Raw genomic sequence first — 17,996 nt, forward strand, 5'->3', positions numbered from 1 at the left:
TCCCTCCCTAGAGAAAGTACGCGTTTCTCTTTAGCACCCCACAAACACCCTTATATATGTATAGGTGGTATACCATGAGAACAGTTCCTGTTTACAGGGGAGCCTTTTGAAAATACAAAATAGATCTTTTAATCCTGTCAGATATTCATGTATCCCAGGGCATAAAAACTTAAATACTGTTAAGAAAAAATTTCCAAAACAGTTTGCAAGTTTTCATGAGAACAGATAGTGTTGAAGTTGTTAGCTTCCTGTACTGCATTTATCCTAATACAGTTTAAAAGCATGCCCATTCTAGAACACACTATATGATGATAATAGGAGAGTGATTCTTGCATGTCAAGAACCCCAGCAATACCAAAGACTTCAGGTATCCTTATTGCAGAGAATTGACAGTGTAAGAAACTATTCCAAGAAAGATGGCAGAGTTAACCTATAGTTTCTAAAGCAGTTTGGGATCTTCCTCAATTAAAAAAAAAAATAGCGTAAGTGCTTTTTATTTTATCTCCTTTCTTGTTGTACTTCAAATGCTGTGAATTGGCAATGAAACCAATGACCGAAACAGGTATGTCAGAGAGAAAAATCAAGCAAGTCCTAAGTACAGTGGGTAGAAACATCTTCAAGATGTTTAAACATTTTGTTGTAGCAGATCACTTTATTATTTACTTGAGACAGAGAGGACAATGTATAGCCATAATATTATTATAACTGCAGAAGTCTGGAATCCATTATACATGCTGCTGGCTTCTCTGCAGAGAGCTTGCGGTGTTGTGCAAGGGCAGGAAGGAAAATCATTAATCTCAGAAACATGGAGCCCAATTTAGAATAACATTGCTTCATCCTGTAGTGTATGGATTTTGTGGCCCAACTAATGTTGATTTCTTCTTTAGTATGGAAACCATCTGAGGGCTGTCCAAAGGCCTGTGTGGGCCTGAAGGTCCTGGTGGATCTACCTTCCGCAACCCAAACACCGTCACAGACTGCGAGTGAATGAGCTTAAATGGTCGTGGCTTGCCTCACGGTGGTCCCTCCAGGTCATGGCTGAGGTGCATGAGCTGGACCCTTCCACGCTCACTGGTTCATGTAAGAATCTGCAGTCTGGTTAGCCTGAGCAAGATTTTAACAACTGGAGATCAAACAGCAACAAGCAGCAGGCAAATCATTGTTACTTCTACTCAACAAAGTACAAGCCAGGGAGGTGATAAAATGAAATACTGTAAGTTGAGGAAACAAAAACCTGACTACTGAAAAATATTGTCTCACAACCATGGGAATACTGTTAATTAATAATCACTAAAAAAGGTCAGACTAGCAAGGAAGATCACATAAGAGGAAGAGTGGGCCGGGAGAGCCTGGCAGGGTTTCTCCAAATTCTCCGTGGCTGTGCTGTGTTCCAGATGTGAGATGGGAACAGATGAACGTGATCTCTGCCTTGGTCTGGTGATGTTAAACTCCTCCCCACCTCCATCAAGGATGCAAATCACAGGGATTACTGTCCTGAAGTCTTAACTTTTGCCTCTCTATTCCCTGCCTTTCTGCACAACAGCAACAGAGGCAATGTCAGCTCTGTATGTGATCTTATATGTTATGCTACATGACTCACAGTTTCGGAAACCTGCTGGTTGTCCAGAATCAGGAACAGTATCAGCCCAGCAGGGTAAGCCCATGCTTATTTCCTTTGTGCAGTTGGAATGGGATAAACAAAGACAAGTCTATTTTACTTCCCCTCATTAGATGTTGCAATCTGCTTTTGCTGTGAATTCCTCCGAGTCACGTTGTCTTTCAGACAAGAGGTAGAATAGTTTTTAGCCTGCTGCTATTCGCCTGCTACTTGACAACTCATATAAAGCCTATAAAAATATTGGTAGGGTTTAGAAGCCAGCAGGTAACTGACTATGCCCACAGCAACTGTGCAAAAAGCAGAGGGAATAAATACTTTGCTATTGGCTAAAAAGGTTATGTGAAATTCCCTTTGATACCAAATTTTTAATCAGGGTACAGACTATCCCTAGAGTGAAATGTCCATATGCAGTAGGTCCTCTGCATCAGTCATTTCTAAGAGTTGCACGTGTGGCCTTGCCTGTGACACCTAGCTTCGGACATTGGCGCTGAAGTGGGTCACCTGGCAGTGTGAACACAGTCTGCCAAAAACATGAGGTGCTAGGGTGGTTGGGAGGGTTTTATGCAGTCTGCTCTTGATTACAAGATATTTATAGTAACAAAGTGAACAAAATCTGCCTCCTTTTACTTTAGGTAAAGTGTTTTGAAAATAAGAAAGACCTCAAATTTACATTTGCAAAATCGCTACATTAAAGAGGAATATGATGGTACTATTTTAAAGATGCAAAATTTTGCATCAAAGGGCAAAGCATAGTTTTTGTTTACAGCTTCCACCTAGACTTTTATATTATACTCTGACTAAATATGGCAAACCAGAACACCTATAGGTTTTTTTTAAAGATGGAAAGAAATAAAATTGGATACTCATATAATGCTTTTATGAAAGAACTGCCTGGGAATTAAAATCATCCAGAGAATTCTGGTAACAGATGTTAGGTATGTCAGGCAGCATCTACCATTATATGTGTGCCTCCATTCCCTTCAAAATATATTGGGTTAGAATAACAATATTGTTGAATATATTTTCTTCTAAATATTCTTGTCTATTTGCTAGGAACTGCATCACCGTAAAAACAGAAATTGCTTAAAAACAAAAGCACAGCTAAGGAAATCACTTTCTGCTCCTAGAAGAGCCAGATGCTAAAACTTGTTTTGCGCTGCACGTCCCTTCACCCACCTGGCATCCTGTTAGATATCAGGGCAGGAGACTTAACAGCACTAATAGGCAGTGGGCTTGCAACCAAACATCTCAAAATCTGCAGTGCTCCAAGTCTTACTTGCCTCAGTACTATATTTATGCAAATAAAGGGGGAGATGTAATTTTGATTTTTATCATTTGCATTTAAATAATTTATGATACGTAAGTTACTGAGTACTTGCTTTCTTCCTTATATTTAGGAATGCACTATTAGCATGTGAAGTTAAGCCAATATGCAAGGTTTCCACCTCAGTCTGACTATAGGCAATCTTTGTGTATATTGAGAGACACTGCATCTTTTGTCAATACATATGTAATACATATTGTTCATTTCATGCCACTTTCTCCTTTTCTGTTTGCTCTGTAAATTATAGACCTCATATTACAACATTTATTTCTCTACATCCTTGTTAACTGCAGATTCATTGGATATGGGCTGATTGATATTCCTTATTTTAGCTGTTTCTCAGCCTTTCCATCAAATAGGGACTGTCACATTCATCAGCTTCAGGAAAGGCTTTCTTTTAAATGGACTGCAGTGATTTAACTTAAATGTGGCAATGAAGTGGCAGAAAATAGCAATTCATACAAAAGCGAGTAGTTAAAAGGTTATCTGAAGACTATTGACAAATTAACTCTGCACACTGAGAAATGAAAGCTAGTAAAAATACTGGAAACCAGTTCTCAACATGTTCCATGTTGAAATTTTCTCATATATTTTGAGTAGAATTTTTTGTGGCAAGATTGTTGCCTCATCTACATTGTAACAAATCTGAAATAACACTACTGAAGTAGCAGATAGTAGCGTAAAAATCATGTTGAATCAGAAGACTCCAATTAAGCCTACAGTTGTACTACATAATGTCACAACACTATAGCATCACACACAGGATGAGCGTGATATCTCAAGTTTTACCAACCAATTCCATCTTCTCTGTTACAATAGAAACCACTTAATTTTAAAATACTCTGCAGTTTTTCAGTAGTTACAAAACTCCTACCCCTTACATCCTTTCAGGTGCCAGGTGCTCAATAGTAATTGTAATACCACATGTACATTTTCCATATTCTATATATGCGCTGAAAAATAAAATAGCAAGGTTATTCTAAAGCTCCTCACTCAGATTCTGAGGTATCACACAGAAACTTTAAATCAGCCCCAGCCACTCTGCAAGTACAGCCGAGCTTCATACCCACCTGCATTCATGCAGTCTGGCTATTTCTCTCAATAGCATGTCAAAGGGGTCCAGGCTGCCTGATTTCACTTTCACATTTGCATTTAGAAAGGTAAGTCAGGTGCTCACAATCACTCCTGAGTTAGATCTGTAAATACAGATGTAACTGAAAATCAGCCTAGTTGTCTCTGACATGCTTTTAAGAGTACCTGCATCTAAGGTAGCAAAGGCATGAAGCAGTGACTAGCTCCCATACCTCGTACTGACTTATGCAGTCTCAGCTGTATTAAGCTTTAACTGGTATGGATGAAAAGTCTTGTTACATTGATAAAATTCAACTAATTGCTTTTAGTTTTCCAGAGACTAAATAAGGCGGATGGACAAGCAAATGACAGGGAGAATAAACAGAATCAGCCAAAGATATTGCAAGTGGTAGAAGAAATAGAAGGGGAGGTGTTAAGGAGTGAGAGTTCATGATCTAAACAGGCAAGCCTTCCTGTGTTTCTGCAAAGTTGCAACAGGATTTTTAAGTAGGAGATTTAGCGTAACTCAGAGTTCTGTACTGAAAGAAAGCACTTTTTTTAAAAAAAAGGAGAGAAAAAAGGAAAGAAAATGATGGTCAGAACAGTAGGCTATGCCCCAGAGAACTATTGAAACCATCTGCAGAACAACTATCTATGTACACTTGATACTTTTAACAGAAGTGAGAATGACAGGGGAAAAAAAAAATAATTCCCTGAAGTAAAATCCCATTGTTTTCAGTGTCTTGGAAAATCAGCTCCCAACAAGTATTTTAGATGGCAAGAAACAGATAAGTCCCTAACTCAAGGAGGAACAAGCAGGTAGTAAAGCTGAAAATCATGTACAGACTTATTTATTATTCTCAGAATTATTATTAAATAAAAAGCCATATGCAATAAATAATCCTTTTATGGGGTTGCAGGAGATCTTTTAGAGTATGCTAAAATTTCTACAAAAAACAATGACATACTATGGAATACCAGACAGGAATGAAATCATCAAAAGCGTGTGTGATAATGCTGAACGCATGACCATAAACAGTAACAATGTCAGACAGTTATTTCCAGTGACATCTGAGGTCAAGGATCTACCACATCATTACTTCCATTGTCACTGTTTGCTGATGAGATCATGACAAAGAAAACCACAGGAAGCAATTGGGCATTTCATCAGAAAAGTGATAAAACATGTTTGTATGACCTTAGTTTTATAATGATGTTTTACTGCATAGTTCAAGAAAAGGCCAGCAATTAGGCACAGTCAGTTTGTTCATCATTAGGAAGATATCACATATATGGCTGTTTAACTCTCAAAAGCAAAATAGATCAAAAAGCATTGAAATGTGAGAAACATTAGAGTCATTTTACTGTTCATTAATTTATGAGAGGATGCTGATGTCAATCAGCAAACAATTTTCAAGCACTTAAAAGGTTTTGAAGAAGTTACATGATCAACACAGTCATAGATACATATACATGAATATCTACAACCAGAACTGTGGAGAAAACCTATTCACTGCAGAAAAAACATGCCTCTGAATAGACTTTTAAATCCACTGTAAAAAATTTCTTGGAAATGCTAAAGAGACAAAACCAGTTTAAGACATTAAATGTCAGCAATATGACAAATGTCACCGGAACACAATTAAAAATGTTGCTAATGTTAGTCCCATGTCAGATGATAACATGATCTCGAAACAGAGCAAGTGAGACACATTAAACATCAGAGAAATGAGTTTAATCGGCACAACACTGTGTAACCTCCACAGAGCAGCATCAAAGGAATAAATGGAGGAAACTGGGTGCCCATCATAAGATGCAGGAGGGTAAAAATAACTGTAAAAAGTGGTTCTATGTGAAATAAGCTACCTCACTTCGCTTCCTGATAGGGTAAACGAATCCTGGTGTTTGTATGTATTGGTAACCTTTACTTAGGCTCCAAAGAATCTCAGAAGTGGAACAATTGCGGAGACATAACCATTTACAGTAAGTCTTAAAAGTATTTGATGTGTTTGCACAGCAGATCACCTGGTGGAACAATGGCTGTTGTGCTCAAATCTAAAAGGGAACAAGGTCCAGCTACGATTTTTGTTTCTGAAGGATTGGTGCTCTAGTACATGGTTGAGTAGTTTATGCACAAAGGAACCTTCCTGTTACAGGAATTGTGTGTATTAATTAGCTAATCATATTGCTGAGCTGAATTCTGTATTAGGGCAGTTCCTTGCCATCATTAGAATGTTCCGTCTCTGAGAGCTGACACATGCTACACAGGCTGCCTTCTTTCTGTTGAAAATCATTACTATCATGTAGCAGCCTGTGGAAAAGTAATTGCAGTGAGCTTCATCAAAGATTACAGTAAATTAATTAAACAGTCATTAACTATATTCTGCGTAGATTAGTGATACAGATTTTAATCAGTCACGCAGACGAGGGAGTCAAGCTATTTTCTATTGCATTCCCAACTTCTCATCTCTGAAAAGTGATGAGTCACAGGGAGCTGGTAAACTCAGCACTTTTCATCCTTCTTATTCCAACAGCTGATCTCCGGCAGTTTCATCTAGAAAGTTCTAAAGAAACTGATAGGAAAGAGTGAACTCGAGCTTGCTTTCCAATCACCAAAAACCTCCCAAAATTCTCTTATGCCACTGAAATTAACAACTGAAATCAACTAAGCACCTGCTTAATTTCCATTTAAAGAAAATTACATGAGGAGCTGGGAGTTTACTTTTTTTTTTTGACTATTCGATGAAGCCTCTCAGAGGTCACAATAAAAATAGTGTCCAAATAAAAAAAAAACACTATGCATGAACAACTAAAAGAAGATAAAAATATGGATGCATGTTTGTGGATGTGTTAAAAATACAACCTAATAGTGATGCTATTGGAAAAAAAGATAATCTTGGTTCAGCATTTCCCTACTATTGCTCAGGTTCACTCTTACTGTCTTTTCCCTGAGAATACATAAAGCAAAAGTAAACTTACCTGAAGCAGTCCGACAACCATACTTTTAGAAAGTCCACAAGATGATGCTGGCTGTAAGGGACAGGTTTTGAAGGAGTTAGAGACAAATGAGACAACAAAAAAGAACTTGTTAAGCATTAGGGTAGTGACATGAGTAATACACACCACTTTAAGTCTTCCAGTGTTTGTTACATTAATAAATATCACTTGTGAGGGCAATCTCTTGCTCATTTTTTTTTTTTTTTCATTTATTCTATTTAGATTAGTGCAAACATGGTCTACAATGTTTAAAAAACAGAGTTAGTAAAAATTAGCTGGGGGATTGGCTGGCATTTCCCTATCTTTCTTAAAGGCAGTTCTCATGACCACTGGGTATAGCTGGAGTTAGCACTGCTCCTATATACTATAGAAGTAAATGAGTACTTAATAGGTTGTGGTATATTTATCCACACAGCACTTAGGTGAGCTAGTCAAGTTTTGTTACTTCCATTTGACAGATGAGGCAGATAAGCTTATCTGGTTACTGAGGGCCACACCGAAAGTATTTGACAATTCTTCCATTATTGTAACTTCTGTAAAATTGTGTAGATTTTGTAATACTGTGAGAACAAGAAATTGCCCTCTGCCCCCTGTTTGACATTGCGGTTTCCAGAGGACTCTGGGAATTCTGGGATTCCAAGCAGTAATCCTGGGACTGTGGAGGCATGTTGAAGTCTGCAGGTTTGGGCTGTGACAGTTTGAGGTTCAACCTGATCTAGAGACGAACATATGCAAACACTGAGTCTTCTAGTTGGGTTTTGTACCTTATGTGACATTTTATGAGGAGACCATGCAGATGCACATGAGTAGATTTGCTCACACAGTGCAGCATGTAATCTAGGGCTTTGGCAAGGTTCTAGTAGACTGTCTAAGAGATGATGAAGAGGTAATTAAAGGATCCACAGACTTTTGGCACAGCACCTAGTTTCTACATACTCTCCCATAGTTCCATAAAAATTTGCCAATGCATTACAAAGACGAAATATGCAACAGGCTGTAATATAGCTCTTAAAGACTGATTATACCATGCTTTGCTTTGATGTCTAAAACTTAGCTCACCTACCTGGACAACAGAGTTCGTGCTTCACAACACGAAGATTGCACATTTTATGTAGTAGGAACACAGACATAAGGCTCAGGTAATGGCACAACTTACTTTCTACTGTTCTGTTGCAGGCATTGCTGATACAGAGTATCTTGGAACCATTTGAAATAATACAATGGGTAATTATGCACCATCAGATTCCTGTAGAGTATGACGGCTAAGCAAGCTAACGAAATTCTTGAGTATATGAAAAGGAGAAGTAGGGAGCTGCTATCTCACTAGCAGTGGTGGGACTGTTTCTCTACATCACCATCACTAGGGCCTGTAGCAGAAAAAATCGCAATGGCAGATGGGAAAGCATTCAGAAAGAGCTGTGGAGCTTATCTGACTTTTGGAAAAGTCTGTCAAACTGCAAGAAGTTTAAGAAGCTCAAAGGTGAAAGAACATTATAAGACAGTTTGATTCCAGTCTGTAAATTCCTCATGGCAAGGAGATTTCAAATAATAGAAGACTGTAGCAAACAGACAGAAAAAGATCCAATACCTGGAATATCAATTTATACAAATCCTGACTGGCAATGAAGAGCAGGATTAACCTCAGTCAATTTAGCCATCCAGTCGAGCATCTGTTATTTAGTTATTTAGGCATCCTCATTAGCGCACTGAGAGGAATTTCCAGGGGTCTATTCATCCCACCTCTCTTAGGATGGATTGAATCACTTGGAAGCTTCTTTTCATTGATTTTTTGACATTATGCTGGAAGATGAGCTTATACAAGTCACTAACATCTAACTAGCTGTAGTCTGACATTGGGATTCATCTCACCTAAGTGTGCATTTCTTTTCAAAGTTGGCAATTCACCAAAGAAATGTTTTGAGATGCAGCAAAATACCTGTTACTTGTGATTTTAGAACTGGCAAGGGGCCTTGTGGAATATAAGCAAGTCACTGGATGGGAAGCCAGGTCTGCACAGGAGGCCAAACTGAGGACCCAAAGGAGAATGGCTCTTTAAAATCTGATTTATCTGGGGAATGTGTGAGGCTGTGTTCCCAGAAGACTGACACCAACATCCATTTTTACAGAAACATAGAACCATTTAGGTTGGAAAAAGCCCATAAGATCATTTGAGTCCAACTGCAAACAACACTGTCAAGTCCACCACTAAACCATGTCCCTGAGTGCCACATCTACACGTCTTTTAAATACTTCCAGGGATGGTGACTCAACCACTTCCCTAGGCAGCCTGTTCCAATGTCTGACACCCCATTCAGTGAAGAAATTTTTCCTAATACCCAATCTAAACCTCCTCTGGTACAACTTGAGGCCACTTGCCTTCGTCCTATCACTTGTTACTTGGGATATAAGGGACTGACACCCACCTTGCTACAACCTCCTTTCAGGTAGTTGTAGAGAGCAATAAGGTCTCCCCTGAGTCTCCTTTTCTCCAGATTAAACAGCCCCTGTTCACTCAGCCGCTCCTCATAGGACTTTTTCTCCAGACCCTTCACCAACTTCACTGCCCGTCTCTGGACACGCTCCAGCATCTCAGTGTCTTTCAGCGAGGGACCCAGAACTGAACACAGGATTTGAGGTGCAGCCTCACCAGTGCCCAGTACAGGGGGGAGATCACTCCCCTTTTCCTGCTGGCCATGCTGTTCCAGATACAAGCCAGGATGCTGTTTGGCCTTCTTGGCCACCTGGGCACACAGCTAGCTCATGTTCAGCTGGCTGTTGGTGGGCACCCCCAGGTTCTTTTCTGCCAGACAGCTTTGCAGCCACTCATCCCCAAGCCTGTAGCAGTGTTGCACGGGGTTGTTATGACCGAAGCATTCCATTTTCCTAGCATCACATTCTCATCAGATTTACAGAGCAGTCAGAAAACACAGGCCAACAGCTGCACATCAAAAATCACACAATGCTTTGTCCAATTGTTTCATCTTCTACCATTAGGGAACACAGGGGACAAACGTGGCCTTCTTCCTCCCCACCTCTTCCCAGAAATGCCTGGTTATGCAGCTGGTGCATAATAGCTGCTGATGCCAGCGGGACTGTGCGGTGACTGCATAATCACACCAAAGAATGGAAATCTCCGGGCAAAGGCTCATCTCGGAACCACCAGCCAAATCTTCGTCTCTCACATTCTGTGGGCACAGAAAGCCAGTGGTGGTAGCGGAGCTGAAGAGGTGAAGATCATTTTTGTGTGTAAGTGACTGGCTTCCAGTTCTTTGTTTGGATGCTGTAAGATTATAGTGGTCAGAAGAACATTGACACAGCACAGCAGGTTTCTCTGTTACAGTGCAGTGCATGTGATAGCTGTTGAATTATTCATCCTGAATTACTACAGTCTTTCTGCCTCTCATCTAATATTAAGGTGCACACCTGAAAACCGCAGTCATCACTGGGCAACTGCAAGAAGCCTAAATGTCTGTCATGAAAAAATGAGTATACAATAGATCCACAACACAAAACGTGCACACACATCCAAACAAGTGAGTAAATAATGATGAATAACATAGAAGAAACAGAGAATAACCCACCAGCTGGCAGTCATAACTGTTCAAAAATTTCCATGCTTCATAAATTATCATTCAAACCAAGCCATACCAAGTAGAATACCTCAGCCCAATGACACAAAGCAAGCACTGTTTTTCTTTCTCTGCGACTCAAGAATGCTGCTCAGCAGGGGTCATACACTGTCATTGATCCATGCACAAAGATCCTGTTGCAGCCAAATGATGCTTTACGCCCTGGCAGACCAATATCTAGATGCAGCTGTGAGACAGTTTAAAAATAATAAACCAGTCAGAATTCTGCCCCTGGCATCAAAACATGTTTCTTTGTAAAGCTGGCAATACAGTTCAGGTAACTTCAAAAGAGAAACTTTTCTTACCTCTTGGGTTCTGCTAAAATTGTCCAGGGTCCTTGGCCTCTTTTCTTTCCACATCTCAACACACCTCAGCTTCTCCTATGGCTTTTTACATGGGAAAGGCAGAGACGTTAGGAGGAAGAGAGATTTCTGCATAAAACTGTCTTTATAACATGTCTTCCAGGATGCGGTGCTGTTTCCATTGATGGCATTGCAGGTGTTACCCTCTGCTCCTGACTGCAAATAAACAAAGTTAAAAATTATTTGTTGCTTGGATGGTTATGTGCGAAGAAACATTCCCTGGATCTACAACAGGAAGCCAAACAGTAGCCAGATTAATTTGCAAGAGCTTTACTCCTGTTTTTTTAATTGTTGATAATTTTCTTAATGTTAAAAAGCGGTTCCATGATCTTTTTTGAGGTGTCTGCAGAAATTTATTTTTTTAAAAATATAGTTTTAGATTTTATACTGCTAGAAAAGCCACACAAGTGCAGCTGAGGGGAAAAAAAGCCATGCACAGAAAGAACAGTTACAGGAAACACAATGACTGTTTCATCCTACATTGAAATCTGGCTCTTGTAGCAATTACATATTTTTTCTTAAGCTCTGACTCAGAAGTCTAGTGCTCTTAATACTAAAAAGTGAAAGTAGAAAATGAGGCTCTTTGGTAAAAGAAATAACGACTTCAAGCACTACATTTTTTTTCCATATGCCATTAGTATGGATTTTATTTCCAGAAATGAAATAATTTCCTGTATTGTATGAAGGTAAATAAAAAAGCTGATTTAACTGGAAGTAAATATACAGCTCTGGGCTAAACCACAGGTTTGGGGATCAAATTCAAGTGCAGAAACAGATTCCTCCCTCTTAAATAGACCATTCTGCAGCTGGAGCAGGTTCAGCCTCTGGCGAGGCTAAGGGAAGCAGCACACGCATCTTGTTGCACCTCTTCTAGAGGAAGCAGCAGTTATGGAAGTTTTTTAATGCACAGGAGAGAAAAATGGGAACAGGAGAAAGAGCTGGGAGTAACTTCTTAACTCAAACAAAATGCAGAGGCTAGGTGGGGACTGAGGAGCAATTCCGGTGTCCAGAGGGGTCACCGCTTACCTTGCTGCCGGGCGGCTGTTGGATATGAGCACAGGAACTGGCCACCTTCCTCTTCAGGGCCACTGCTCTGCCCCCTCTGCCCCTGTAGCACCCACCATGATACCAGAGGGACGAAGACCGTGGAGTATTTCATAATGTTTTTAGGAATTGTGGGTGATCCAGCTGGGATCCAGTTCAAGCACTATTTTAATCTGATCTCCTTTGGAAACCAGCTTGCCTCCTTCTTTCAAATGGAATCTAGAAAAATTTCTTCTCCTGTTTCTAACATAAAACTCCTGAAATTTTGGTGGCTTTCAGTTTTATTGATTTCCATGGGCCTTCAAAAAAGTCAGCCCATTGAAGCTCTGCAAATGGTACCAAAACACCCAAATCTAATTTTTGTGTAGCCCCTTTCCCCCTTTTCAGCATGTTTCAACAGTCAATTTCCATTTTTTTTATCAGCCAGTTTTTTATCCTTTATTGGACTTGAGGACATGCTAGGCAGCAATTTTAATAGATTGAATCTTGCTGGTGCCAGGGTGGCAAAGAGCACTAGGACAAAAAGAGATAATAAAAGGAGCCGGATATTGACTGATGTAGGTTGGCCTACTTTCGTTTAGCTCAGTAGTTCATTCTTGAACTTTACAAAGAAATGAAGCTACAGTTATATATAAGATGTGTAATGATAATGCACTGGTTTTATGATTATTTATCTGTGGGCCAGATAAATAATACACATATACGCATCTATACATAAACATGTGTGTGTGCACTTATATCACTATAATAATACTTGCACAGTTCCTTACATATGGCCACTTTTCTCTTTCACTTACTAACTTTTCTGTACAGCTCAGTTAAAGTCAAGGTACAAACCACATGCACCATGCTGAATAATGAAGCTGTGTTTAACCTCAGCTATAAGTTGCAAAGACCTGTTACACTTAGAATTGATCGTGCACATGAGTGCACATACTGGACACTGAGCATAGCTTGCATAAACATCCTTTTAAATTACGTCCTTAATTTTTAAATAAATGATACCACTGTATGGCAAAGATATTATGACCAAAAAAGTTACTAGACTTAATAAAAGAATATGCTCTGGAACTGCTTTTCTTTCTGAATGAGGCTCTACTGTTATACTGAAGTTTTGCTGGTTTTGTTTTTAAAATATCCCTAGTAAAGTTTTCGGGTGCATTAGGAGATCGCTTAAGCAGGGAATAGCAGTGTCATAGCCAGCTACATCAAAAATCACATGGCAAGTTTTACTGCTTGCTTTTCAAACGTGGCTTTCAATCTGTAGTGGTTCTGTTAAATTCAAATTGTCAGCCAGCATGAAAGGAGGCCTTTTTCTCATATCACGTACCTGAATTTTACATAGAAGGGCACACTGTTGTAAAGCCTCTTGTACTTTTCATTGTGCTGCCTTGGATCTTGGATGTATGCGTTGACACTGCTATGTAAGAGCTCAGCAAATGTGAAGAATACTTGAGGATCGTAGGTATGTCAAAGCCACTTCGTGGGGACAGATTTTGAAAGCCCATCAGCTTTTGGGAAGTTGGGATGAGCTGAAATCAGAGACATTCAGATAATTCAATTCAGTCCTTACCATTGATGTAGAAATATTCAAAGGTTCACAGACTTTATTTTAAAAGCTTTTAAAGCAGTACCAAGAGATTTCACTGTGCAAAAAAAAAAAAAAAAAAAAATAGTATCAAGCCTTACTCCAGAGTGCCCATCTATTACCCTGTCCACAGGAGCATGCAGCATCTCTTGAGGTGCTACAGTCACAAGCCTCAGGGCTTTCCTGCCCTCAGCCCATGGAAGTTTGGGGGTGGGGGTGGTGGGGTGGGGGAGAGAATAATCTTTGGGACTGCACATGCACGTGTAGGTAAGCAGCTGCTTTTCTTTCCAGAGGTAGATAGCTGTACTTGAGGAAATACTTGCTTTTTCCATCAAAATCTTTTAGTGTGTTGTAGGTCCTAAACACACAAATTAAATCTGGTCATGAGTAAACATGAGGAAGGAAGGTTTCTAACCAGAACGTGGAGACTACAGAACAACTTCCACTTAGTGGTGCTAGATTGTAAATACCACAAAGCTGGATAGAAGATTGTGTATTTGCATGTGGCCGTATGAGACTGAACATGATGGTAACACAAATCCATCCTATCCTTACACATTTTTACAGTGCAGCTTTCAGGGGCAGTGGGGACTACTCATTTTCTAAGTCAGGCATGGGACTTTGAGGCACCTGCACCTGAACTGGTTAGCAGTTATTTTGGAGCCAGTAAAGACAAAGGGAGTCACAGCAGCATCACTCACCCAGCTTGACGCCTGTCCCAGGAGGAGAGTAAATCTGCACAGGTTCTTGTTGCTCTCTGTTAACATAAAGGAGCCCGAGGTGACTCTCTGGAAATGAAGGCATCTAATAATTTTGATGGCTAAAGTTAGGTGAGATGAAACCTACTTAAAGTATCTATGCCCTTAAATTAAACATAGCAATAATCTCCTTTCCAAAGAAACATGCCTGCCCCAGACCTTAAAGAGGCAGGGGTAAAATATACTATCTTGCCTTTAGCAATAGTTCCTCTTGGCTTCTCTGTGCCAAAATATCTCAAGTCATCTTCCTGTATGACAGGAATGCAATTAAAGCTATTTGCTTAGCTGAAAATATGTGAAAATGTGCATTGTCTTAAGAACAAGAAGTCTAGAGTTCATTACATTGATACCCCTATTCAGTTTGGCATTGAGATTCCTTGAGGTCATGAAAAAAAATCCAGGCAGCTCAAACTGCATACGTAACAAAACCAAGTTGGGTTTTTTTTGTGAATCATGCAAATTAATTTGCCTTCAGGTGTATTACATGTTTAATGGTTGCCACACATTATCCTGCAGGAAAATTTGGCAACAATCAGCCAGATGAGTTTCATCTGCTTCAGACACCCTGCTGGTGACTCGAGGGTTTCATAGATGTCTGGCAAATTAGCAAGTCCAGCTCACTTTCAGTTTTACTTGTAAGTGGCCATCCACACTTTTAAGATGCTTTGGAAGGCCCAGGCCCAGGGTGTTGTGAGTGTTTTTTTGAAATAGCCTTAGGAGGAGGAAGAAAACTTTTCAGGTTACTAAAAGTCGGGCTGCAATGCTTCAGTGAGGGAAGATACATGCAGCTTTTCAGTGATCATCTTTCAATTTATGTTCTCAAACCGTCATCTGTTCCTCTATTCAACACTCATAAATCAGAACTTCAAATGCTTCATATTTCCTTTTTAAAAAAAACCCTCAGAAATTCTCCTGGATGTTTTTACTTTCCAGAACTGTGTTCAGGAGTATCAACCATTTCAGGAACTATCAAATGAAAAACATTGCTACTAACTGAAAAAATACTTGACTTTCAGAAGCATAGGATTACTTCAGAAACCATTCTTCACAGTAAGTAATATTTATTTATGTTAGCAACCCTATTGGTTTCACATCATTGCTCTTTGTAAGTGAGAATTGTAAAATATGGCCTTTAGTAAAAAATAGAGAAAATTGTATCCTGTGTGGTTTCATTCCTTTCCCACCCAACCCAGTCAATGGGACAAAAGATGTATTTAATTTATTCAATTACAGATATTCCAGAAACTCTACAGGAAACCTGTTTTCTCTCTTAGCTTTGGTCTGCTAGCCAGACAGCCATATTAATCACAGAAGTTAAGCTAGCTGCTGTTTTAACACCCACAGTTCTGGTGGAGGAGGTGGGGAAAGTAAGTCCTCGCCTGCAGCAGCTCTCCAGGCTCACTCCAAGTGCCAAGCCTCCTCCTGCATCCGCCTGTGAGACAGACCTGGGATCCGAGCAGCCAGGCTTCACTTACCAAAAAAGCAACCAGATCATCGGTAACGAGACTATCCGTTGTGCCAAAAACAGCGCTGGTGCAGGGCCCTCCCCTTCATTGCAGGGGAGAACTGGGAGGCAATTTCTAACTGATTGCAATTTCTTTCCCAGCTCTCTGGCTACCAGCTTAGAGCACTTCCCTAGAGACAAGTCCAAACCAGTGGACCCAGCAATATGAATCCTAAACACATGCTATAGACAAAGTGTTCCTCTGAAAACCATCTGTGAACTCTATATTAGCAGCAGCAAGTCATGGAATCAAATTTAAAAGTAATTTAAAGAGGCAACTTTATCTTGTGTGACTACACACCGGTGGGGGGCTTGCCTGTCATTGATTAGCAGGTCTTAGTACTGGGTTCAGATTTAGCTAGGAAATAAGCAGCAGTAGAATGTAAATCCTTCAGGTTGCTGTACGTCCCTCTGGTATAGAGAGTAGCCCTGCACCTCTCCTGACCCACCAACCTTTCATCTGCAGGACAGCTGCACAGCCAAGGACCTGGCCAGCAGGTACCTGTCATCCACCACCAGCTCCTTCTCCTGTACAAGTGCCCAAGCCAGCCTACCTCCTGGGAATGCAGGATCTTCCCAGAGTTTCTAAAGCTCCTTTAAAGCCAGTGAGCTGCTCTCAGCAGCGAAGTGCAGTTTGGTTTATATCCCCCAGTCCTTATGGGAGTTACACAAGCTTAATCCAGGCTGAAAGATTCTTAAGAAATGGAGCAAGCAATATAAGTCAGATTTACCAACACTCATAACATTATTAAAATAGAAATTTCTTAAAAATTGCACTGCTTCATAATTTGTGCATTTTTTCTAGTAACCCTTTCTCAAGCCTTGTAAACAGTCATTGCTACTCTTGAATATATTGCTACAATGCTCCAGTGTCTAAGACGGCTGTCAGCATTCACTTTTGTAACATATTAAGCTTACATGATAATTAGCTTCCATGACATGGACAGGTGACTCTGCTCTGAAAGCGCAATGGAAGTAAGCATGTACCTGTGTCCCACCTGTATTTCCCAGGTGGAAGGGAGGAGAATGGTTAGACAGGTGACATGCAGCCACATTTCCAGTGACTGGGAGGTAGGACCTATTCCACCTGCACTTTTGAGTTGGTCCCATTCACATCCTGTGTCTGACCTGTTCCTCATTCAGTACACTGTTGTACTGATGCTAACGCATTGCAGCGTGAGCAAATACACTGCTGTAAGCACAAGCCAAAGGAAACTAATGTGATCCAAATGGCTTCTTCTCACCTGCAAAGCAACAATGTGAGCAGATAGCATCTCTTGCATGACTGTGGCTTTCCCAACATCAATTACAGAAGCAGGCTTTCTGGTATTTCAGTAGGACTGCTATAAACTTAGTATAACCTGCCCTATAGCAAAAGCTTTCTCTCCTGGTACCCTTGTGTATGTTGAAGTACACAGTGCATCCAAGCACTGCTCAGGGCACATTGCAGGAGACTTCTAAGTAGGCCTCGACTTTCCAGAAGATACCAGCTAAATGCTTGTTCTTCCACTCACTGTTGCAACTGATCTATCCTTTGCTTGAGTGATTCACAAGCTGTGATAGCAAAATGATAGGTTATGTCCTCCAAAAGAGCAGGAGGGAAGAGAAATCCTGCTGTGAAAGTCTCTTGAACTGACAGGGAACTGCTTGTCTCCTGACCGCTTTGGTGCTACACCCCAGATCCATGACTCACACGAGTTGTGGTTCACAGTTCTTTATCTATGCTTAATCCAAAGCATGTAATAACCTTTCTAGTTGCATTCACACCTGCACAAGGTAAGTTATGGGCGACCAGCTTAATAAAGTTGGCACCTGCCCTCAAATAGAAACCCCTCCAAAATGTCCCCACAGAAATACGACCAAGATTTATCAAGTCCGTCTGTCCCCTGCCTCCCTGGGGCTTACTGGTCTGCTTCAAAGTCCCACAGTGTTTCTTTACAACTGATGGATAGAAGCGCCCCACACACTTCTGACTACTCAGCAAAGGAAATCTCTCTGTTGGCCCCATTTATAAATCCCCCAACCACCAAGAACACACTTACCAGGGCAGAAGCTTCTGGTTTTGTTCTTAACACATCCCAAGTATTTTCATTGTCTCTTC

The 17,996-nt window shown here is 40.4% G+C and overlaps 1 protein-coding gene and 1 long non-coding RNA gene across 7 annotated transcripts in view; one reads left to right on the forward strand and one right to left on the reverse strand.

The window, feature by feature from the left end:
• The window catches only part of SHISAL1 (shisa like 1), an 86,804-nt gene that overhangs the window by 60,141 nt on the left and 8,667 nt on the right, over nucleotides 1-17,996 (forward strand). Inside the window, exons 6-7 of one of the 5 annotated variants that reach the window (XR_008732516.1) lie at nucleotides 888-1,080; nucleotides 15,325-15,441. The exons of 2 other annotated variants lie outside the window; for them this stretch is intronic. Coding sequence is in view for 1 of the 3 variants with exons in the window: in XM_055712211.1 (XP_055568186.1) it covers nucleotides 888-903 (16 nt within the window). In the remaining 2 variants the exon portion in view is untranslated. Of the gene's footprint in view, nucleotides 1-887; nucleotides 1,081-15,324; nucleotides 15,442-17,996 lie in introns of those variants that run through there. 2 more of the 5 variants (XR_008732517.1, XM_055712211.1) reach the window with 2 other exon arrangements.
• Nucleotides 968-13,682, reverse strand: LOC114014274 (uncharacterized). Of its 2 annotated transcripts, XR_008732519.1 has the most exons (6): nucleotides 12,028-13,682; nucleotides 10,945-11,157; nucleotides 9,434-10,826; nucleotides 6,993-7,043; nucleotides 4,013-4,138; nucleotides 984-1,104 (listed from the first exon to the last, which is right to left on the reverse strand). It is a non-coding gene; the product is annotated as an uncharacterized LOC114014274 (long non-coding RNA). The 2 variants fall into 2 exon arrangements; XR_008732518.1 differs by lacking the exon at nucleotides 4,013-4,138 and having other exon boundaries at nucleotides 968-1,104; nucleotides 12,028-13,681.

The sequence above is a fragment of the Falco cherrug genome, chromosome 5, assembly GCF_023634085.1.
Source record: "Falco cherrug isolate bFalChe1 chromosome 5, bFalChe1.pri, whole genome shotgun sequence".
Lineage (NCBI taxonomy): Eukaryota > Metazoa > Chordata > Aves > Falconiformes > Falconidae > Falco > Falco cherrug.